The sequence below is a fragment of the Lupinus angustifolius genome, chromosome LG17 (assembly GCF_001865875.1).
Source record: "Lupinus angustifolius cultivar Tanjil chromosome LG17, LupAngTanjil_v1.0, whole genome shotgun sequence".
Lineage (NCBI taxonomy): Eukaryota > Viridiplantae > Streptophyta > Magnoliopsida > Fabales > Fabaceae > Lupinus > Lupinus angustifolius.
Genome location: NC_032025.1, coordinates 6,733,770 through 6,759,831, shown reverse-complemented (window position 1 = coordinate 6,759,831; position 26,062 = coordinate 6,733,770). Strand labels below are relative to the sequence as shown.

The window sequence follows — 26,062 nt, the reverse complement described above, 5'->3', positions numbered from 1 at the left end:
AAAATCGGGTCGCGACAATCTAAGGTGAGGGAGAATACATCGTAACATAATGGTTTCCGAATATGACACCCGGATCTCCTAAACTATCTCAAAAGTTTGGAGTTATATTTGTGTATTAAGAAAACCCGTACTTAATCAATTATTTTGTGTGCCTGGATTTTGTACGGATACTTTCTTAAGTTGTATGATTAGGATAGCTTAAAATATCAAGTATTGTGGTGGCTATCCATGAAGGAACACCACTCGTGAAACTAAAATGCATTGGGATCGAAAACAGCGGAGAGTTTCAATCTAGTAGCCCAAAAGGGCGAGGAAAATGGTTCTGGTAACTGGACCACCTCGCCCGGGCAAGCCCGCCTCACCAAGGCTAGGGAGAAACAAAGAAGAATGGTTCCAAATAGCACTTGGGCTAGCGTTTCTCGCCTGGCCGAGGGCCAGACAACCTGTTTTTGACGTTTTTGGAGCCCGGGCAAGTCCAGACAAATATTTTGACCAGTTTTTGGTGGATTTTTAGCTTGAGCGACAGTCCCCTCGCTCGAGCGAGAACCATGCAGGAAATTGAGTCTGTTTTGATGAATTGGTCGCTTGAGCGATAATCTATCGCTTGGGAGAAAGACAAACAATATTTTTGACTTATTGCGATTGTTTGATTGCTTAGGCAATAGCCCTAGCTTGGGTGTGAAGTGTATTTACCCTTGGGAAAGACCGTGACTTAGATTACTGAACCCGATTCCCAAAATCGACAAACTTATACAAGTACCTTTGTTCTTGCACCTATTTAGGGCAAGGTTTCCGACTATGATATCGTGATTAGGGCGATGCCCCAAAAAAAGGATTACATGATACCACGCAGCGAGGTCGTCTGACCGTAAGAGGTTTGGTCATGTGGTCGTCCAGGGTGATTCAGCGATGGTTCGTAGTGGTAGGGATGTTATTCCTCAATTTATGTGTTGACGTAAGATCGGGTCCCACAAGAAGCATTCCTCTGGGAGATGTTTTAGGTTGGGCTGATCATATAAAATGACGATTAAAAGATTTAATCGGCTAACCTCAGTTTGTGTGCATACTCATTATGGATAATGAAGTAGTGGAGAGGAAATTTATGGGAGACGGACCAGCCCCAAGATGTTGAGAGGGACGACGATGGTGGTTCGTCAGCAAAGTCTTGAGGGTGAGTCTAGGTGAGACGAGTCCCTTGTATTCCTGGATGAGGTATTCTATTGGATCGGACAGTTCTCACATCGTAAACTAGACGATCTCTAACAACCCCTGTTTGCAATCAGGATCAATGAGAGGGATGCCCAGAAAGTGTTTGATACGACACCGTCCTGAAATGGACATTTCTTCGAAATAATTTTGGTACTTTCAAATCGGCTTGTTATGGGACATGTAGTCTTGGTTATTTCCAGATAGTACATTGGGAGGATATTGGTGAAAGGATGGATGAAACAAGCATAACATTCATAAATTAAGATTGTGGACTTTGATCCTCATAATCTGAGATTATAACATCATTCATCATTGTGCATTTTTATATGTGATGTATATATTGTGTTTATTAAGCGTGTCTGTCTAGATGTGATATTCCATGTAATTCCACGCCGTCAATGAGTAATATTCATTAGATCTCCCGCTTCTTTCTGTTTCTCTTCGGACCGCGTTTTGTTCAGATGGATCTTTCTGCGAGGATTCAGAGTTACCGCTTCTTGATGTCCTAGGAGGGGGCATGAAGGATTGAGAGAGATCGGGACACCTACACAAGCCCTTGCGACTTAGATCTGTGTAGGGTACTTTTTGATGTGCTGAATGTCTCAGCCTTTTATGTAATTTCAGTTGGATGAATATTTATTCCGCCTTGTATTTCATACTGATATTTTCTGTTATTAAATGAAGTATTATTCAAAGTTATATTGTGTTATTTTTTGTTACCATTAGGTAACGGTTTCAGTTGGGTGAATATAAAGATGATAAGTTTACGTTACATTATTCAAAAAAAATTTACTCATTTTTGGACATTATATTTATGGAGTAATTTTCGGGGTGTTACATTATGACTCTAGATCACAATATGATAAGAAAATTGTATCTGTTGAGTATTTCATTTCTAGATTTGGTGTTTCTGAAAATTGTTGAACACTAATCTAAAAATAGGTTTCTGAATAGAAGGAGCAGTGAACATTACTCTAACAATGTACAGTTTTATCAGAGTACAATGTGTAAAAATGAAGTAAATCTATACATAATTAAATTACACAAATCTGGTGTGATATATATACCATGCATTTTTCTATGGGGAATGGGCAACAAATTCATTGATAAAAAGATAAAGATAGGAAAATAAGAGGTATTTCAATCCCAAACAGATTATAAAGAACTTAAAGAAATTGATAGAAGTAAATTGGTTTACACATAACCTGTACATTGTATATTGTGGTTTGAGTTCAAATAAATTAACTTTATTACTAATATTGTCGAACACTCTTTTGTTTCTATTATGCCAAATATTTCAAATGATTAGGAACCATAATAAGATTTACATCTGCTTCTTAATTATCCAGTTGCAATATGTCTTTATGGTTAAAGAAATGGATTTTAACCTGATGTTGGATTGAGTTTTTTTCACTTACAAGAGATAGAAATGAAGCACAAAAATAAAGACATCCATAGAGAAGCTTTCAAGAGTCATAGTTTCATGGAGTAAGTTTTATGTTATTCATTTCTAAGGCTAATTATTTTTACTATTTTGCTAAACTTTATGAGAATGTATTAATTGTAGAACTTTAGAGAAGACTATTTCGATGTTAGAGATATAATTGGCTACTGCTAGATAGCTCAGAAGTCTATACAAAATGGTTGTCCTATTCCAGAAGATATAAGCATGACTGAATCATCCAATAAGAGAAAATACCTGATGTGGTAGGTATTAGTATTGCATTTAGCAGCCACAAGGTTAATGAATTGATCATTCTACTATTGTTTTTATGTCATTATATTTACTTTTTGGATATGATTTGAGATGTTGATTCTTTTGATAACAATGCAAATAGGCGATAAAACAAAGAAGCTAGAGGATGAGAAGGGCATTATATGCGCTTTATGATTGGACAAACTAGCTAAGTCATCTTTCCTTCAATGATTTGGTTACATATTTGACAATTTTATCATGTTTTTGTTTTTATTCCACTTGAAAATGCTTTGATAAAAGATTAGTTTAGTTAGATATATTGATATTATCCTTAAAAATGATATTTTACATTCCAACTCTTCCATGTATGACTATTGATATTCATAATCATTTTCACATTTATTTGTTCTGAAAAATGATACTTCTTATGGCTACTTTACATTCCAGATTTTGCATCTATGACTTATGAGATTCCTTGGATGACTATAATGACATTTATATTCATTTGTTGTATCATTATTCTATCGACATTATCCTTAACAAAACATTCTTTATATCTCACCTTTTGCATGTATGACTATTGAGCACTTTTTGATACATAAATTTTGTCATTAAATTATTTGCATATAGCTTCATTATGTTGTTTTAACTAATGTGTTGTTTTCATGTGTTTGTTCTCTATTGTTTTCGATTTTTTTCCCCTGTGAAGTAAGCCTTTACCTTTTGTTGTGTATCTACACTTTTAGATATAACAAGTTTATTCATCATTTCTATGTGGCCTTACTTTTGTTTCTTTTGACTTATGTGTTTAATTCTCTATATATCACTTATACACTCTTTTGATAATATCTCATTAGCATTTTGTTTATAAATGTTGATGTTTTGTATTAACTCTACTGATTTTTAGTGTTTGTATTAGCTCTTGATTCTCTCCTACATCATAATATACTATGAATACACTATTCATACAACATCATTATGTTGTTTTAACTAATGTGTCATTATCATGTGTGTGCTCTCTGTTGATTTCGAATTATGTTGTTCATTAAAAATATAAACTTTTATCATTACACATATTGTTCATTTCGCCTGTTTATATTTATGATCATTGATTTATTTATGAGTTCGAGAGAATTTTTTATATATCAGTATCATGTCGATATCTTGCCCCTTTGACATGATCAAGGATTTGAACGAGTCCAAACATCTTTGGAAGATTGCGGTTAGGATCATAGAAATCTGGTATGTGCAAATACCATATAAACCTGGACATCATGAAATGTATAGATTTATTTAAGAGTATATTTTTTATTCCAACTATGATGTGTATAGATTGGTAGATGTAGTTAAGAGTATGTTATTTATTGGACAATTTAACATTTTATTCTATTGTATTTAAGACTTTCAATTTTGACTATAAAATTCATTGCAGACATCAAGTGTATTTGTTATGTGATTCTCACATGTAGCGAATGGAAAACTTTATTGTGACCCTTTAACCATACTGCTCTCCTATTAGTTTTTTTTGTTTTATTTCTCATAGATTTATTTTTTTGAGCTATTGTACTTTGTTGGTTAACCTTATGGTACATTGAGTTAACTCAGGATTAATACGTTTTATTATAACATTAAAGTGTAATCATTATAACATTAGAATTATAACCGTATAATAATACAATTTAAAAAACGAAACTGTAACATTGAAATTGTAACCAACAGAGTTTATAAATTTTAGTGTATATGTGTGATTCTAAATTTTCCTCTATCCGTTTTGAAAGCGACTAGCTATATTTTTAGTTAAGAAATGATTCGATATTTTACACCTAAAGATAAAATAGTAACTTTAGGAAAATGGTTAATTCAAATACTAATACAAATTCAATCGAGGTTATTTCTGATTCTTTAATTTTAGGCGATATTCATTATAAATATAAATTTATATTTATTTATTGTTTAATTGTAAAATAAGTAATAAGAAATATGTATAACTCATAACAAATATGTATTCCTTAAAATTAGACGATGTTCATTAAGAATATATTTTGTTTAAAGTTTAGATTTGATTCTAATATTGCAATGTTATTATTCCAGTATTAAAATAGTAACCATAAGAAATATAACATAAAAAGAATATTAATAATGTTTATATTATTAATATTTGTTAGTAGTTACTAAAAATAGTAATGGTAGTAACTATTTATTAATTTTATTTGGTTACAATTATTTTAGATTCAAATAATAATAATATGTATAATATTTTTCTTCACAGTAAGTTTGCTTGGAATTTGATCCATGATGGTGATAGTAGCAAGTTATGGGCGTAAATGTTTCATCATAAGTATCTAACAAACAAATCACTCTATTTATTACTAACAAACGCATTGGTTCCATATAGAGAAGTATTACTAAGATATGGAACGTTGGAAATATAGTTATTCTTTGCAATTGGAGTGTAGTATTAAAACCTAAAACATATTGTATTTTGATGTATCATTATTAGTTGTTTATTTTTGTCATTATATATCAAATTTTAGGATCTAATCCTAAAAGATGTACCTAGAATGACATGTAAATCAATGATACAACTAATTATGATAATATAAATCAGCGGGACAAAACCAAAATAAACTATATTTCTAAAAAAACTTGAATTACACTAATAGTAACCTTATGAAAATGACTAATTCAAATATTAGTACAATTTCAATCAAGGTTATTTCCAATTCCTTAATTTTACGCAATGCTAATTATAAAAATAAATTTATAACCATTTTTTTGTTTAATTATAAAATAACTCATAAAAAAATATGTATAACTTATAACAAACATGTATTCTGAATAATAGAAATAGAACTTCAATCGCATAAATTAATAAACTAAATTTAAACAATGAAAATATTAAGTCAAATATGTTTATTATAAAAGCTACAGATTAATTAGGAAAAATATGTAAACAATAACAATAACTTCCATAGGTAACGGTTTATTTATTAACATTATTGATATTAAAATTAATTCTAATATTCATATTTATACTATTAAAAATATTAAATCTATCGTATAAAACATAATGAGCCTCAATCTAAAATAAACATAGTAATATTATTATTTTTATTGAAGTTATTAAATAATTGAAATGTGATAAAGATAATAACATTGTATTTATTAAGAATAATATTCTTCTAAATAATAGAAATGAAACTTCAATTTTTTGAACGTTATTTTTTAAATAAAGCCTCTAAAAAAATCACAATGTATCATTGACCTTAAAATAGAAAAAACAACAACTTTGGCTTAAAAATAGTCATATCTTTGATTTGATTTAATTGTAATAATGAAATTGATTCTTTTACATTCATTCTATTAAAAGTAATCATGATAAACAAAGTTGTATGTATTATAACACATATTTAATTTATATTTTGTTTGAATTATTTATGATCCTTAATTTAGACAATGCTCATTGTGGATATATTTTTTGAAGTTTAAATTTGATTCTAATATTGCAATGTTAATATTATAGTCATCAATTTGTTAATTTAGGTAATGTTCAACCTTATGTTAAGCAATGCTCAACCTTATATGCCTATATTATTCATTATTTCGTTTTATATTTATTGCAGATCAACAATCATCATTCTTCATGGCATTGGAAAAATAAACATGATGGATTCCAAGAATATTTTTCCCCAATTACTTTAATTACATTCACTTATATTTTAGCTAAATAAATTTATTTCGTTAAATAAATTCTTTTAGTGACAATTGACTTTTTAACAATCCTTGCAGGTCAGCTTTCCATGTCCTTTATGTGATTGGAAAAATCATAGTTTAAAATTGAAACTGTTCATTAAGGACATGACTTTTCAAACGAAAAACTTAGTTAAATATAAAGTTTATTTTTGTATAAGTCAATTGAGATACTTGGATTATGTAATTATTCTAATAAGCAAATTGTTATTAAATCTAAATACTGGTATTTATTTTGTTTTTCTCTGCTCCTATCTATGTACTTTCCTACCTAATTACATATACATATTCTGAAAAACAAGATTTGTGTCATCTATTAATTGCAAGTGATCAATTAATAATAAATCAAACAGTTCAGGGAAAGATAGTAAATTAATAGGTTGAGGATATTTTGTTTTCTTATTTATTTATTTATGTTGATGTTTAGTTTAACATCCGTGGGAGATTGAAGTGATTAATGAATGATGTATTATTGATAAAGTTGAATTGTAGCTTTCAATATATTATGAGATGTAAGACTTGGATATTTTTTATATCACAAAATAAATTTAATTTTTTTTATCAGCTTTGAACAAAATGGTGAAAATAAGATACGAAGAATGCAAGAATGATTAATAAAGTAAATGAATGTTTACTTACTAACTAATTTAGAGTGTGTTGGATTAGAAAATTTGTAAATTAACAAGTTATTGATGAGGTTAGGCCATGTTATTTATTCAAGAGGTTCTTCCCCATGTTATTTAAAAAGTTATTTAATACCAGAAGTTCTAGGCCATGTTATTCGATCACAACTCTAATTCATCATTCAAATATAGAAATATTATCTTTCATAACGTGATTATCGATAATTTTTTATTTTACAAATTACTTTATATTGTTTAAATAAATTCATGCAAAATATATTATCACTCGTACAAATACACTGGTAACCTACTACTACTTATTAGAAAAATAGGGATGATAAGGATTGAAATTTTTGACAACTTGGTCACTTTCATACCATGCATATTCGGCTATTGAGTGAAAACATGTTAATGGTTTAACATATTAAGAGTTTGTATGATATGCTTATGATTATGGTGTGTGACTTGATTTTAATAGTTTTGTATTATTGAAGTGGAGTAGGGTTTGCCAACATAGGTAATTCTACTCTATCTTGGTGGCTCAAGATCTTTTATAGAGTGAGGAGGAGGCCTACAAAGACACTTTGAGACTTAGGTCAATGCGTGAATTAGATAGGGATAAATGTATATGGATGTCTTACATAGTTGGGTTGGTAACCCCTGCATAGATTCATATAGTATATTCTAAACCATGTTCCAAACTCTGTCTCGATCCATTCAACTTTCAACAAATAATATAAAATGTAGTATTTTGTTTTTAAATTTTATTTATGTGTCAATGTTTAATTGATTGGTGAGATAGGCTCTAGAACATGTGATCCATGTTCCCTGTAAGAGGAGTCAAAGAATAAGGGATTATTCCTCATCTTCTAAATATTAATCATAAGAGGGGATTAAGAGAATTGCCAATAATGTGAAGTTGATTTAAGAAGTAATAATAGTATTATGGACCAAAACTTTGGATCTTAGTATCCTGAGGTGTTAAGACTTAGGGGGGATTTGGGAATGTCCAATCCCCTCAACTTATGTATTTTCATGTACTCCTTTATGTTTTAACTCTCTCAAAACATTGTTTTAATGATATATATGGTTATTGTGCAGCGGATGATTTGGCTGTGAAGAAGACTCGATTGAAGCAATGGGCACAGGTTGTAGCTTGTGCAGTGAGGCACTCACGGTCATCTCCTTCTTTGTGTGCACAAAATTCTGATCAAATTAATACTTCAAATCACGTGCATGCACATGGAGCCGAAGGAAACTGAACAACTGTGTTTGTTTTCTTAAAAGTGTGCTCAGATTTGTTAATAGATAGTCTGGTGATCTTTTTCTACTTTGTAAATTCTATATCCATCTTCTTCTGTTGTTGACTAGTTTAGTATAATTATAATTATGGGGAGGGGTCCATTAACTTCACAAACTTATTCCTTATCTTAGTCATCAATTTTAGGAAAATCTAATGATTTGAATTAGTGAGTAGATTTAAACCATTAGATATTCATAGAATTAATGGCTAGAATGAAGAGTAAATTTAAATTTAAAAAATTTACTCTTGAAATAAGTGAATTTCTCCTCTATAATTATACATATAAATTTCCGGACTAAAAAAACAACAATGGTGTTGTTGAGTCTTGCTGGATGGGTGAGAAAATGAATGAGTTTTATTAGGTTGGTTGGCTGGTAAATACTTTATAGTATAAATAAATGAGTCATTATGGGTTTTATATATTGGTCGTGTGAGGCCTTTTTAATCCTCACTTTTATGCTTTTATCAACGTTGAGAGTATAAAATGTGGGCTCACTCTAGCAACTAATTTTGCTTCTAAAAATAACAAATTATTTTAGCAAAGTTATCATATATGATTAAAGATTGGACACATATTTTATGATGAAGTTGGCTTAGGGTTCTATTTCTAATCCTCAGGGTGTTGGTCAAAGCTGTGATTGTAAAAGATAAAATCGATGACTTATTTAATATTGAACTAAGTGACCAAGTAAGCACATGCTTTTGCGGACACTTATTAGAATGTGGAAAACAGCCATAGAGCTTGTTTTTGGTCTGACAATGAGAAATTTACTGGGTCCAGCTTTGCGAGTGATAGTGCTTGGAAGTGGGCTTCCAAAATGGAGATTATATATCTCATTTTGTGAACTCATCTAATTGAAAAATAATATTTACACATTAGTTGCGCCTCTTTCCTTCAAGAGGGATGATGACTATTTTGCATGGGTAGGTGAGAAGTTGTACCTTCAGGAGTTAGTATTCTTCATCGGTACTAGATAGGTAAGTACACCCCAAATAACATGATATGATATTTTTAACTTTTAATGCAAGTCAAAAATAACAACTTGCCCCTCCAATATTGAAAATGATTCTTTTCCTAGCTAGCTATCATTGTGCTGATAGAGGCAATGACAACTTCAAATTTATTTCCTAGGTGTATGGAGGAACCTGAGACTCCTATGCCATTGTCTATGATAATGCGTGGAGCAAGTTTTTAGTCTGGGAATTGATCGTTGGCTTGAGAATTGAGATGAACCTTAATGATGATTCTATTGGTGTGGGTGACTTGGATTATAATATTTTGTTTGGGATCTTACCTTTGTTCATGTGGAAAGATAGGAACTACCGGGTCTTTAACCACTATTCCTTGCACTCTAATATCCTTCTTCAACTATTTAATTATGTTCGCTTTGTCTTAGTTAGTGCTATGAGTTGTTTGATAAGATTTCATCTCAAAACTAATTGGTAATGAGATGAGTAGTGTAATATGTATTTAAATCATATCTAAGAAAAATGAAGCGAATAATATGTGAGTTACTTTCCAACACTGATAGCATGAAATATCTTGTTGTTGACTCTTCCAAACTTAATGTTGATGGGTCGTTTTTATCTGCACCAAGTCTACAACTTGTGGTGGTCTAGTTAGAGATAGCTCTGATAGGTTAGTGCATAGTTACTCCCTTACTGGTGCAATTAAGGTATATATTGATATGAGAGTCATAAGGCGGTCAGATAGTGAAGAGAATGATCTTAAGGAATGAAATGTAGGAGATTGTAGGTTCGAGTCCCACAATTAAAAAAAAGTGATAGTTATAAGTTGGTTTGATAGTTAAGGTGAAGAAAGTCCACCCACAACAAAATATTAACATATTAACAACTAACATATTAATAATTGCAAAATATATGCATTAAAGGATTAAGTATGGGATATAAGATTGGCCAGGAATCTTCCATTCAGTACTTGGAGTTGTAAATGGATTCTAAAACAACCTTTGCTTTGGTTTCTTCTGATTGCTCCTCTTCACATCATTGTTTACCAATAGATGTGCAAATTTTCTTGCTTATGAAAATCATTGAAGTCCTTTTCATTTCATTTATTTTCAGTATTATTAATACTACTTTTCCCTTTCTTATGTGAGAATGCTTATGAAATAACTTTTATAAGAATGGTTGGTTAGTTCTTTTGGATGTTTCCCCATTGATCATAGAAAAATATGATTGAACGCACAGTTTTTAAGAGAAAAATATCGACTCATACATGCTGGGCATATAAGCATATTCTTATACTTTTGGCCAAACATGGCACATGCATATTGCCATCAGATAATGATTGGGATAGGAACATAAAATATCTCATTTTATCACGCTACCTGACAAAAGATCAACCCACCAAAATACAAACGGCTTTTACTTTCGGGATGATAGTATTTTCAGTAAACCTCTTATTGGGACTTCGACTTCAAGAATATAATTACCACGCAAGTGATCTAAATAAAATGTTTAAATGATTATCATTTACGGTATATTTTAGTTATTATAATATTTAGGAGTAATGATCATCTCTAATACTAGGAAAATAAGTACTGCAAAAATAAAAAAATAATAATATGATTAAACATTTTTATCTTTTTATATATAATGAAATAACAAGTATATATGAATCATTGTTCAATATCTAGGGATGGATTTTACCTAATAATAAGTTTGTTGTTTAGTATCTATATTAACTATTAAAATCATGTAAATATCATATTTACTTAAAATTGTATAGTTGTATGGAGACGTATGTAACACACGACATTTGGAGATAAATACATTTTATGATTTTTGATAATATTATTTATTAAATTTAATTAGAATTAAAATATTAATATAGGATCTTATTGATTATTTCTATATAGTCTCATCTCCATACAAGTCTTTCTCTTCCATTAACTTATCGTCAAACACAATCAATTAGCTTGACCAGCTTATATACTCCCCCCTTAACTTACCACGCACATTATGTTTCTTTGAAGATAATATCCTTGGAGCACTTGTTAATATTCCCATTTGCCACACACATAGTTTTTAATAAAAAAAATCATTTTGAATGTTTAGCCTTCAAATTTTTATGGGCAAAAATGTTTTGATATGACAAATACATGTTACTTTAATTTGACAAGGTATAAGCTTATACATACAAGTAAGGAAGAGATAATTAATGTTACATAATTCTTAAGAGTAGGATGACACACCGGTCCAACGTGGATAGCGTTTTCTCATATGTCCATACCCATATGTATATGTATGTATGGGTAAACAATTTTTTTTAAATTTTATATATTTTGTAATAATCAAAATATATAAAATAATTATTTATAAATAATAAAGTTTATGTGCATGTTAAATTTGTCATTATTTTTCAATGACTATAATTCATTATAAAATAATAAGAAAATAGATAATATAATTATAAAATAAAAATATAATATATAGCATAGTTAATAAAAAATAATTTATAAATATGTAGATACATATATAGCATGTATTATGATATTTATTTACACTTATAAACTATTTTTATAGATACTAGTACTTTAATTTTATGGATACCTACCAGACAATTATTTTTGTCATGCTGAAAAAAGGTTAGAATGTAAATACTTTTATAGTATTGTGTACATTTACATACATCTTTGACAAAATTGATTTTTGCGGATGTTAAAAAGAAAGCAAACACTTATAAGTAAATACTTATAGCCTCTAAAATGGTGTATATTCGTGAGAATTATTTTGCATTTAAATTTCTTCCTTCGTTGATAATCTTCACTTCGAACATTATGTGAAGATTAATACGTCCTAGTATCTTTTCAAAGATTTATTGAAAGAGAAAAAGATGTACAAACTGATAATGTATAAGTTTTATATACTATCATTATATTATCATTATTAATTTTTAATTATCGTTGACTTTTCAGAAAAAATAATCCAAATAAATAATAAATAATAATATATATGTGTATAAATTTTTACACTGTATATATATATATATATATCAAACTCTTATTCAATATCATAGTTTATCTCAAAGGTATAAGATACATTAACATTCAATTCCCGAGATATTATTTTAACATTTCTGGACAAGCATAACATCTCCCATGACGCGCTATACGGGTACGAGAGAAAAACGGTATGAGAAACACGCGCGAATAAATCTGCACAAACCTACACTTCTCTCTCTATAAATATCTAATAAGAATTCGTTTTTAAAATATATTTTAATGGTATAAAGCCTTACTAAATCACTAAAAAGTTAAGATTTTAATGTCTATAATAAACGTTTATTGAAAGAGATAATCATATATTTTAAAAATCTTAAAAAAAATTTGTTCATTATTTAAAAAGTAAAATAATATACTTAGTAATATCAAAAAAATCATTTTCTATTTTAATGATATAAAAATAATAAATTTTTAATTTTTTAATAACATTATAAGTTTCTAGTGATGCCCCTTAAAATTTGGAAGATAGTTGAGACAAAATATCTTTGTCCAAAAATATCTGGCTCTAATTATCTCCCCCTCTGACGTGTAAAAGCGACGCCATGTGGAGCCTTTTTCCCCCAAAAAAAAGAACGCCTCTCACATTTTCTCATTCTCTCTTCAACATACACAACAATCAAAACCAGAGGGTCTCTTTTCTCTCTCTCACAATGGGACACGATCTTCGTGGTGACCGAGTTGACTCGTTCCTCTCCTCCGATCTACAACCACAATTGCTCGATGCTTGCGCAACCGTATTGACTCGCACCACTTCTGACTCATCCTCCTCCATAACCGTAGAAAACAATTCCTTCCACGATTTCGAGCATCGTTCTCCGTTTCCGGTAATTTCTTTCGTCCTTTAGCATCTTCTCTCTTTCGAATCCTTTGTCTGCACCTTATGATAATGGATTTTATATTTTCGTCTTTCTTTCTATTTTTGGCGTCTGATTTTGTGGTTAAAACTTAAATACTGTGAGGTCAAAGGTGGATCCATGTGTGTGTTTAAATAACTGTTTGGATTGTAGGTTATTTGAACGCCTTTGCGTTTTGTTTCTTCATTTTTTTATTGTGTTTTATTACGTAGTTGTGTTTTGCATGGCGTTTGCCTATTTTTATAAATTGTGATCTGAAAAGAAAAAGGACAAACCGCTAAGTTAAGCTATAAATGATTCTGAAAAGGAAAAGTTAATCAAAATCTAAAAACAGAGAAAAAACAGAGAAGTAATTGAAATCATTTTATAAATTCTGGTAGGGCCTTTTGTATGGATTGTGAGGCTATGTGGTCAAGTTTTTATGTTTTTTTTACCCCTTAGATGTGCTTTTATTTCATGTAACTTTTGAAGATAGCTGTTTGGCCTAGACTGTGGGATATAACTTAAGCATCTAACAAAGACATGGACGATTCATTTTTTCAGGAAATTGTCTAATTATTACGTTTCGTCGTTAGATTTGTATGTACTTCTTAAATGGAAGTGTTCTATCTGATATGCTTTTATTCTCCTGGGAATTTGATATCAGGTGCATGTTGAAAAGCTTGTTTTGTTCTAGTGTAAGTGTGAGTTGATATGATTCTGGTTCTTGTTAACAATGTGAAATGTTTTATGTGCTTACGCTCCCTATCTTTGTATTGAACTCATCAAAGGAAAACCTCAAATTAACAAAGTAAGGAGAAACATTTGGAAATGATCTATATATTTAATTTTTTGAAGAAGCTGTGATGTGAAAACATCATGAGAGATTTCAATTAGAGGGAAAGTCATTGATATGCTTTTGTTGGCTCATAGTTTGAATTGATCTAATCTAGCTTTAGATTGACTAATTTAGTTCCTGTAGTAACTTCAAATCTCATTCACTGACATAACTTACTTTTCAAAATGCTATTTATACATGCTTAGTTGCTTGCTAATAAATATATAGAGTTTGAAATTAACAATATTAAGTTTCATTCCATTTTGGGACCTTGTCTGTGATTTGTTATGAAGATCCTTTCATTTTGTTGCCAATGATATATTAAGCTTATTTTTTTACCAGGACCAGTTGACAAGATGGACAAACCAGCAGCACACTCTATATCTTAATTCTTTAGAAGCCTCATTTGTGAATGAGCTGCACCGTTCCATTCGGTTACGTGGTAGCTTACAAAACAACATAGACAAAGCACCTACATCCCGAACTCTGCAAAATTTGCCTAAAATGCCTAGGCAGAAGGTCGGAGATAAATTTCAAATAGCATTTTCACTTTTTGTTTATGAGTTGACTTCTATACTTCTCCCTCCACAATCAAGCCCTTATTATCTTTTGCTGCTTTCAGTCTCTGGTAATACAAGATGGTTTCAGGAAGATCAGCCATGAAAAAATTGAGCATATGTTAGAGAGCACAGCTGATTCTCATGTTCTCGCAGAAAGTCAATTGGGAGTTACATCAGTAGAAAGAGGCAGCAGTTTGACAGACCCTAATGCTTATGAAGATGGTTTGCTTTGTGACGAGGGGATTCATGGAAAAGGGATTTCGACATTCTCCAAAATGTCAAGAAGAACTTTGGAGAAGCAAACTAATCGCCAATCATTCCATTTTCAATTGGTTGGAAGTACTACAGGTAGCTTCAACTATACTTCCATTACACATTTTGATTATTCTTTTGGCTAGATAATGATACTCCCCATTACCTGTCTTTTCTTGCACCTTGTTGTATTTGGGTTGTCATATGTATGTTGATGCTTTTTGGCCCTCACTCTCAAAATACATGCATATAAGCTCACAAGTCACAAGCACTCACATTATCAAGTTCTCCTTGTTCAGTGATTTAAGTTCTAAAAACATGGGTTTGCTCAGTCCTTAGGAGTAATAAATGATCTTTTGCTTGCATATCAATTCTGAATTTTTAGTTAGCACTTCTTTGCAGAAACACTAAGACCAAAAAAAGCTTATTGGTGCTGGTCTGTTTATACGGGTGGTCATTTTGTTATTAACCATCTCATTGCTGTTATGCCATTGTTAATTTACAACTCTGGCAATATTGACTTCCCAAGCAGCCACTTCTTATATTACTTATCATTGTAAGGTTAAAGAAGGAAATATGTTAACCTGATGGAAATAAGTACGAATTAAAAGTAATTCTACCTCTCTGACTTTGCCTTTTTCGTATTTATATACCTATAACTTTATGAATATTTGTGCATCAAAGCCATGTTTTTGTCATTGAACCAGTTTTGCAGTTCTCTCTTTTAGAAATGTAATTGCATATCCATGTGGCAGTTAAGTTTTAGTTTCTAAAATAACTTCAGTAACCTTGATTTTTGGATGGTGGTAAAGCTATTTTAACGTTGTGCCGAAACAGACTGTGAGAGTAAGATTTCAAAATGAAAATTCCATGAAACCAGAGAGTTGATTCTGATGCTTAAGCCGTCTGAGATTCTTTGCTTGCAGTTGGCTGTCTTTGATCATCCTTTGACAGAATGAGTGGTGTTTAGTAATACAATGCTTGTAGCTGTTAAGAGGATAGGATATTGTAATATAATGTCTAACAAGTTTTGAAATGTGTGTAAAATTGGGATTCTTTTGTCCTTGGAGTGAGTGGTTTTTAATGGCAGAGAATAATTTCTTCCAAATTATGCTTTTAAGCCATTCTTGTGGGACACCACGCCATTAAAAGGCTAAGATTTCAAATTTGATATGATTGAGAAATTTTTTTGGACAGGAATAAGGGTGTAAGATTTATATTCTTTTGTATTTTTTGAGCCATTATTTCTATTATTTTACTTTTCTATATATATTGGCAGAGGTCAAAGATCAAAGTTTCAAGAATGAAGAAGCCAGGTCAAGCTGCAAGCCCATGGCAAAAAGGTTGAAGACAGCTGCTGCTGCTGCTGCTTCAAGTAATGACCAAGTATGTGGAATTTATTCTTTGTCTGATATCAATCTGAAATGACCTTGAATGGCATGTTAAGCTTTTCAAATTCCTTTTATGCAGGTTGTGCCATTTGGAAACTTTCATACGATGGATGTTTCAACTAGTACTAATTCGAATTCGGAAAATAAAGGAGATAAGTTGCTATCCGAACTCCCAGAGAGCTTCCATTTCCGAAAGTCTGATCTGCCTTGCTTTCTAAGGGGGAGGTGCTAAGTATATCCAAGAGTCCTTTTACAGAGGATGCTGACTGAGAGAATAAACAATTTACTTGGTAAATCATACGGAAACTCAAGAAATTCATGGAGACTTGTCTGGAGGGAAATCAGACATGGCAACTCTTATTGCTGGTTAGGTTATCCAAAAGTGTTTCATGTAGTATAGATTCAGGAATAAACCTTGGATAGCAATATGCGTAGACACATAGTAAACATAATGATCTCATATGATTCTTTGTTCGATAAAATTTCGGATGATTAACCAGCTGGATAGGTACCAAAGATAAGTGTTACATTTCTTTAGTTAGCTTTTCTCAAGTTTTGTTATGTCAATTGTAGTTCCAGTAGACTAGAAGATTCAACTTGCAAGAGAAGATATGGAAATGTAAATTGCATTTGTTTTTTTGAAGTTGATGTGGTAATATTTTATCTTTATCATACATGCTTTTATGTTTGATACTGCAGTTCAGTGAATATGATTTTTTTCCCGCACCATAAGATTTTATTATGTAGGTTCTGGCATCTATATATGTTAGTTGAAATGTGGTTCACCGTCTTTTACTCCACTTCTATTTCTATGTCCCGCTAAGCACTAGGTGAGGTTTTACTTAGGATCTGTTTGATAGTTTATTTCCATAGAGTAATGGAGGGAAGAAAAAGGCTTGAGAACTATACAATGTACTTGTGAGATGACTCTAAAGTCTTATTTTTCATTTCTTCCATTTTTAGAACTCAACTTGCAAATAACCTTTAATATTTTAGGACGTCACAAGATTTGGCCTTTGTTTGTTGGAAGGAACATTTGTTTGAGCCAAAATGTTTATTATTAAATGATGAAATCAATAATCACATATGTTTGTTGGCCAATCACAATATACAGGCTGTGATAAATTTTAGAACATATAAACATATAATATATTGATCTGTATAGGTAATTATATACGTTATAATACATCAATCATGTAAACTTTATAAATTAGGATAGACTAAGAAAAGTAGGAAAGGAAAATATAACATAAATGCTTATTTTACGACACTCTCTGAGTTATGGAATATGATACTCATGAGTAAAACTAGTAATTCTATAATTTTGTTTGGTCCCTCAACAAATCAAAATTTGCATTTGGCATAGTTTTCAGCAAAGTGTATAAAAGCTGTTAATTGTGAGACAGTAACAAACTGCAGTTTGATTTGGGTATATAGCTTGTAGTATGGTTTGGAGTATGTTAGCTTGTGCGTATAGATGTTTAGCATGATCATGGGCATAAACCTCTTCACATTGTTGTCACGGGTAAAAGAAAAATAATTAATGATAATGTAAAAATATTTTTTTATTTTCCTTTAAAAATGTAATTAACAATGAGAAATGAACAATTATGTATAATTATATAATATTACTAAATATATTTAGCAATTTTGATAATTTATCTCCAAAAAACCACAAATTGTGGGAAGTTTAAAAATAAATACATGAAGGGGTTTGGAAGGTTTGAGAAACCCTCCAAAACCTTCTCATATCCTTCATCCAACTCCTAAATAAGGAGAAGGTTTTCCAAAGTCATCACTTCCCCTCCAAAACCTCACTCTCAAACAAAACCTTAGTGGAAGCACCAGATGAGGTTTATTAGAGAACCATTCAGTTCAGATTAGTTAGAATCAAAATAGTGTAGAAGGTTCCAGACTCATGAAGAAGAAGTTAGTTACAGAGTTTGTTATAGGAATTAGTTGGTAGTTACCTTCTATATATAGTGTTCTACCTCATCCTTGTAATTCATTCTCTTCTTTAATAAAAATCAGATTTCATTTCTTCTTCAATTCTCTGATTCTCTTTCTCTTAGTAGTGCTACATTTACATGGTATCACGCCAACAATGGCCAACGTCGTCGATGCTGTCGGGACCTCTTCTCTTTCTCCGCCACGCTCAACCTCTGATCCTTCACCACTTCACGCTGTTTCATCACCATTAGTGCTTCCTCTACCTTCGATGAAGCTCACCGACAAGAATTATCTGGTATGGCGTCACTTTATGAATGCTACTCTTACTTCAAATCGAGCAAATCGGTTTGTGCTCGGCACCGAAATTCCACATCGATTTCTTAATGATGATGATCAGCTAATCAATCGAATCAATCATGCATTCCTTTGATGGGAAGAACATGATCAAACAATATTTTCATGGATTTTGAATTCACTTTTTGAAGCTCTACAACCTAGGGTTGTAGGATGCACTCACTCATGGCAACTCTGGGAGGAACTCGATACCTATTGCAACTCACAGACAAAAGCCAAAGGAAGATAGTTACGATCTCAGTTGTGTTCTATTTCACAAGGTTCAAGTACCATTTCCGAGTATCTGATAAAGATCAAGAATCTTGTCGATGCACTCACCTTCATCGGTTCTTCGATTTCTCCTTCGGAACACATAGATTACATTCTGGATTGATTAAATGAAGAGTTTCAACCAATCATAACGTCGGTTGAGAGTCAACCAGATCTCCCTACTCTCCATAACCTAGAATCTTTCCTTCTCACTTTTGAATCCATAATGGAAAAGAACAAATCGAAAGCTCTTTCCGATGCACTCTCTACAAACATGGTTGTTGCTCCGTCATCTTCTCCGGCTCCGGTAAACTCACAACCTCTTCCGTCGTATCTTGATGTACCTTCGTCTTCGCTGCACTATAGTTCCAGAAACGATTCACTATCTCCGGTGTCACTTGGAGGTCATGGAGGTCATGGAGGACTCGGTTCCTATCGGGGGAACTCACGTTCTCGTCGCGGAGGACGTTTTCACGGTGGCAGAAGCTCTGGTCGACCACCATCGTCCTACTACGAGTACTGTAGGAGGCCAGGACATGATGTTTCAGTATGTTACTATGCACCGCCTGAGTTTCTGGATGAATTAACCTACTTGCCTCCTCTGCATTTTACCAATCGTGGTCACTGGCCATCTCATAATGGGCCAAGGGTTGCTTATGCCTACCGCCCCACAACCCGTCATACTTATCCAAGAGAATCTCCTCATGTGCCTTCCCTTTACAATTCTGCACTTCCTGGACAACATTCTTTGCTTGGGCCAGGACCAGGCCCAATTCCACAATCATAGTATAATACTCACTATACAAGGGGACAACATTATCCTTCCCATGTAATGACAGCAAGCTTAGGACCGTATGAAACCAGAAACAACATTTGGTACCCAGATTCTAGAGCAACAAATCACCTCACAGCATATCCATCTCTTGTGCATGAGTCGATTGAAAATTTTGGACCGGAACATATATACATGGGTAATGGAGTTGGTATTCCCATTACTCGCACTGGAAATTCCTATTTTGTTTCTCCTTCTAATCCGAATGCTACTATTGCTCTAAATAATTTACTCTTAGTACCCTCTATTACTAAAAACCTTATGAGTGTCTCTCAATTTGCAAGAGATAATTCGTGTTATTTTGAGTTTCATGCTAACATTTGTTTTGTCAAAACTCAGGGTACTAATGAGGTTTTGCTTCAAGGGAGTCTCACTAAAGATGGCCTCTACGCATTTCATGGCTTTCGTCCAAGATATGCTTCTCGTAGCTCTTTTTCTTCCTTTAATGATAGGACATCTAGTACCAGTAAAACATCTAGTGTTCATACTATTTGTAATATGAAACAACAACATTATAGTCCTTACTTCCTTTGGCACTACAGACTTGCTCATCCTAATAAGACCATAGTCGCACAAATAATGAAGCACTGTCAAATCCCACATTCTAATAAAAAATTTACTGATTTTTGTTCCTCTTGTTGTTTAGGGAAAGCACACAAAATTTATGCCCCTGCTTCCACTAGTGTGTATCATTCATCTTTTGATCTCTTGTATGTTGATTTGTGGGGACCTGCTCCTGTTTATTCAGTCTCAGGGTTTAGATATTATTTTTCAATTGTAGATGCTCATTCTAAACACACATGGATATTTTTACTCAAACAGAAATCTGAAACTTTATCCATGTTTCAATATTTTCTCAAGTTTGTTCACACTCAGTTCAATAAAACTATTAAAGCTATAAAAGTGATTTTGGGGGTGAGTTTAGACCTTTTTCTACCTATCTCAAAACTTTAGGTATTGTGCATCGATTGTCTTGTCCTCACACTCACCATCAACAAGGAACAGTTGAGTGAAAACACAGACATATTGTTGACACAAGTCTTTCTCTGTTATCTCATGCCAAATTACCTTTATCTTATTGGGAACATGCATTCACTACAGTTGTTTTCCTCATTAACAGGTTACCTACTCCTGTCCTTAATAATGTGTCTCCCTTTGAAATATTGTTTGGTACTCTCCCTGATTATACTAGTTTCAAAGTGTTTGGATGTGTCTGTTTTCCTTTACTTAGACCTTACAACAAACACAAACTAAGCTATAGAAGTACTGAGTGTGTGTTTCTTGGATACTCTACCTCTCACAAAGGGTATAAGTGTTTGTCTCCAGATGGAAAGATTTATGTCTCTAAAGATGTTCTTTTTGATGAACATACATTCCCCTTTCCACGTCTTACACCATCCACTTCGTCTAAAATGTGTTCTTCTTTTGATGCTCCTACATCTCATCCTGTCCCTGTTTCCAATTTCTCTCCTACTCCCTTGATAACTAATCTGCTCCCTAACACTCCTATTTCATCATCTTCTACATTGCCTCTTGTTATTATCTCACCTAGTCACACTTTTTCTCAGGCCCCTATTGTGTCACCAGAGTCTCCTCCTCATCAGCTTCCCTCTTCTCCTGATTTGTCTCCTGATGTCTCCACTTTACCCCGGTCTACACAACCCATGCAAACCAGATCTAAGTCAGGAATTTTCAAACCTCTTGTTCCCAGATCCTTTCTTGTTGAAATTGAACCTGTTAACACTAGAGGAGCCTTAGCCAATCCTGTTTGGCGTCAAGCGATGCAAGCTGAGTATGATGCTCTTATGGGTATAGAGACATGGTCTTTAGTTCCTTTACCCCCTAACAAGCAAGCTATTGACTGCAAATGGGTGTTCCGGATTAAAGAAAATCCTGATGGAACTATTCACAAATATAAGGCACGACTTGTTGCTAAAGGGTTTCATCAGAAGTTTGGAGTAGACTACACTGAAAACTTTTCACCGGTAGTTAAACTTGTTACTATCAGATTTCTCCTCACTCTTGCAGTCTCTTATCAATGGCCTATTGAACAGCTTGATATTAACAACGCCTTTCTAAATGGTCTCCTTAATGAAGAGGTGTACATGCAACAACCTACGGGTATTCAGAACATTGATAAAACGTTGGTCTGCAAATTGCATAAGGCCATCTATGGTCTCAAACAAGCACCCCAACAATGGTTTGAAAGACTCAAGGGATCTCTACTTCAGTTTGGGGTTTACTCATGCAGATGTGACAACTCTTTGTTCATTCACACTTCATCCGACTTTAAGCTATACGTGTTAGTTTATGTGGATGATATGATAGTCACTGGTTCATCTCCTTCAATGGTCTCTAAAGTGATTAAAGATCTTAGTACCACATTTTCTCTTAAGCAACTCGGAAAATTGGACTACTTTCTTGGAATTGAAGTCAAGCATCTTTCCGATGGAACCTTACTCATGTCTCAAACCAAATATATTAGAGATCTCTTAGCAAGAGCTAATATGGATACAGCAAAACCAATGCTATCACCTAGCAATTGCAAGCTTTCTCAAGAAGGAAATGATCTCTTTGAGGATCCTACTTTTTATAGATCAATTGTTGGAGCTTTACAATATGTTACTGTCACAAGACCAGATATAGCATTTAGTGTCAACAAAGTGTGTTAGTTTCTTGGAAAACCTCTTCAATCTCATTGGACTGTTGTTAAGAGAATCCTCATATATTTACAAGGCACAGTCAGCTTTGGCTTAACTATTAGGAAAGCTCATAATCACACTCCATTAGCGCTTTCTGCTTTTTGTGATTCTGATTGGGCATATGATATTGATGATCGGAAGTCTACCTCAGGTGCATGTATCTTTTTGGGTCCAAATTTAGTTACTTGGTGGTCTAAAAAGTAACAAACAATATCCAGATCAAGCACAGAAGCATAATACATAAGTCTAGCTCTTGCTTCTCAAGAATTGATGTGGATAGAATCACTTCTAAGCGAACTCAAACAACACTACAAAACTCCTGTTGTGTTTAGTGACAATCTTAGCACATTTGACATGTCACACAATCCTGTGTTACACAATAAGACCAAACACATTGAACTAGACTTATTTTTTGTTCGAGACAAAATCCAGAACAAAACTCTAGTCGTCAAGCATGTCTCTTCGATTTATCAAACTGCGGACATTCTCACAAAGCCTTTAAGCAACTCTCAGTTCATGAGTCTCAGAAATCAACTCCAAGTCAAAGACTATTTCAACATGATTAAAGAACCTTCAGGTTCAGGGGGGAATATTAGAGAACCATTCAGTTCAGATTAGTTAGAATCAAAATAGTGTAGAAGGTTCCAGACTCATGAAGAAGAAGTTAGTTACAGAGTTTGTTATAGGAATTAGTTGGTAGTTACCTTCTATATATAGTGTTCTACCTCATCCTTGTAATTCATTCTCTTCTTTAATAAAAATCAGATTTCATTTCTTCTTCAATTCTCTGATTCTCTTTCTCTTGGTAGTGCTACATTTACAAGGTTTTACTTAGGGTTAGTTTGAGAGTTGAATTTTGGCGAGGAAATAAGAGAAATAGAAAGTTTGGGAGCCATGAAATACACTTATGACATAGACGTTCATTTTCTCTTTCTTCCCTTAGAGTTCGTTTGAGAGTTGGTTTTCGTAGGGTAATAAATGAAAGAGAAAGGTTCTAGCATCATACAATACATTTATGAGATGACCCTAAAACTTTATCTTTCATTCATTATATCTCTGGAACTCAACTCATAAATTAACGATTAATATTTTAGGAGGTCACAAGATTTGGCCCTAGTTTATTGGGAAGGGAGAGATAGATATGATAAAATATTTATTATTAAATGATGAAATCAATATCACCTATATATGTTGGTGAATTAGTATAAACAGATAGATTTCATATAAACATAAGATATATTGATTTGTAGAGGTAATTATAAACATTATAATACAATCAATCATCTAAACATTCTATTTTGGTTAAGGAAAGAAAGTGAAATGAAAGAAAGTAAAAGGAAAGAAAAAAAAGTAGAAAATGAGATGATAATTTTATTGTTTAGGTATGATTGAAAATGAAAAAAAGTAAGATGAAAGAAAATATATGATGAGTATAAAAGGACATAAATACCGTCATTAATTTTATATAAAAAAATTATGTAACATGTCTAATATTTAAAAACTAAATTTTGTTGTTACAAATTACATAATTATTTTTTTGTGATAATATTAATCAATATTTTTTAACTAACATATAAATTATATAGATTAATATAGTCATTTTTATTTATAAAAATCATTAATATCCTATATTTTTCACACTAGTGTATCTAAAGAAATCATAACTCATATTTAATAATTATTTGTATATTTTTAATCATCTCACTTCGCACGTTTGCGTTTTGTATTTATGATCTACTTATTTTTTGTCATTTTGTATGTAATTTTATGAAATTGATTTTTTTCATTATAATTTTATTGAAATTATACAATTACTATTTATTTGTGAGTTAATAAGTAATGAAATTAAAATTAAGTAGATATAGTCAACCTAGTCATCGATTCTAGGGAAATTCAATGATTTGAATTACTTCTCTCTCATACTGGTCATCAATTCTAGGAAAATTCAATGGTTTGAATTAGTGAGTAGATCTAAACCATTAGATATCCATAGAATTAATTGCTAAGATGAGGAGTAAGTGGATCCTACTATGTAAACAAAGAAGTTCACTAAATTTTGTCTATTTTCACCTAAATTATAGTTCTTTAAATTCATTCATGATGTAAGGACAAATTTGTAGTTTGCTATGATTTTCTTTCTTTTATCCATTTTCTGTCCAAAACAGGGGAGAAAAGTTTTTTGGTAGGACCCATACATATTTCCCCCCTCCTATTTTATGTTGGAACCAAATAATAGAAAATAACATTTTCCATTAATTTTCTTTCCTCTCCTTTTCTATACATCCAAATATAGTCTAAAAAACTAGAAAGTAAAAATATAACATAATCATATATAAGGATGATGTCCATTTTAAGATACTCATGAGTAAAACTAGTAATTCTATAATTTTATTTGGTCCCTCAACAAATCAAAATTTGCATTTGACATAATTCTTTCTCTTCATCGATATTCCTTCTACGATACTTCACTAAGTAGAAGCCTTATTCGTTGAGTCGTCCCGAAACATATATTCCAAATTCATTTTTTTACTTTCATATCAGTTAAATTATCATCTACCATAAAACTATGTAATAAATATATTATTTTTTTAGAGTTGTACATGCTATGAATTTCTATATATAAGAAGAATTTGTCCTATATCATACTTCACTTATTAATGATTGGTTTACAATGAAGTATCATATGACACTTTATAGAAAAATAGAAGATTTTAAAGAGGAGTTAGTAGAAAATATATTATTTTTAAAAGAGTAATATTATATCTTCATACTAAATTATTATATTAGTCATTCTATTCACTTGCAAACAAATCACTAATAAATAAAGTACTATCTTATAATATTTGTCATTTTTTATGGGGTACGAGAATTAGTAGTATGATATATCATTTTATAACATTCTTATTTAATAACATTTAATGACAATATAGATGGTCCTCATGAAGCCCAAAATTAAATGGACATGGAATTATCAGCTAACTTGTAAGAACTCCCAGGGTGAGAAAAATAATGAGTCAGAATATTTTGTTCTCGTCACTTCCTCATTTTGCGTTGCTCATTGGTTTATCCAGTGAGTTCATGAATCATGACCCTCTTTGACTTTGAATATTATGGAAAAAAAATCAACGCCTTTTCCACAATATTGCAAACTCTGCATTCATTCACCTTCAACTTTTCAACCCTCATTTTCTTCTTTCCCTTATTATTATTATTATTATTATTATTATTTAATAACTAAAATGTGACCTTAACATCATCATTTATGGCTACATATAGAAACAATCTTAGTTATAACGCTACCCTGATAGGGAAGAAGTAGAATTCTAGGAATTGAGAGCAATTCGAAGAATTGAAGAAGAAATAGGGGATTCTTGATGCAAGAAAGATCCCGAAGAAGTTGTTTAATTGGAGATGAAGAAGAAGATACAAAAAGAATGAAGTTTTTTATTCAAAAATCAGTTAATACCAAAACAGTTAAAACTTGCTATTTATAGC

General features: G+C 31.9%; 2 protein-coding genes across 4 annotated transcripts in view; both read left to right on the top strand.

Annotated features, from left to right (window-relative positions):
- The window catches only part of LOC109330825, a 16,105-nt gene extending 7,447 nt beyond the window's left edge, over positions 1 to 8,658 (top strand). Inside the window, exon 3 of the mRNA XM_019565103.1 lies at positions 8,380 to 8,658. Coding sequence (XP_019420648.1) covers positions 8,380 to 8,540 — 161 coding nt within the window. The 3' untranslated portion in view covers positions 8,541 to 8,658. The remainder of the gene's footprint in view (positions 1 to 8,379) is intronic.
- Positions 13,225 to 17,119, top strand: LOC109331405. Of its 3 annotated transcripts, XM_019565867.1 has the most exons (6): positions 13,225 to 13,430; positions 14,620 to 14,796; positions 14,900 to 15,033; positions 15,100 to 15,185; positions 16,369 to 16,475; positions 16,560 to 17,119. In XM_019565867.1, exons 1-6 carry the CDS (start codon positions 13,257 to 13,259, stop codon positions 16,710 to 16,712), a joined length of 831 nt encoding a protein of 276 aa, XP_019421412.1. In that variant the 5' UTR covers positions 13,225 to 13,256; the 3' UTR covers positions 16,713 to 17,119. The 3 variants fall into 3 exon arrangements, with proteins under 3 accessions (XP_019421412.1, XP_019421411.1, XP_019421410.1); XM_019565866.1 differs by having other exon boundaries at positions 14,626 to 14,796; positions 14,900 to 15,185; XM_019565865.1 differs by having other exon boundaries at positions 14,900 to 15,185.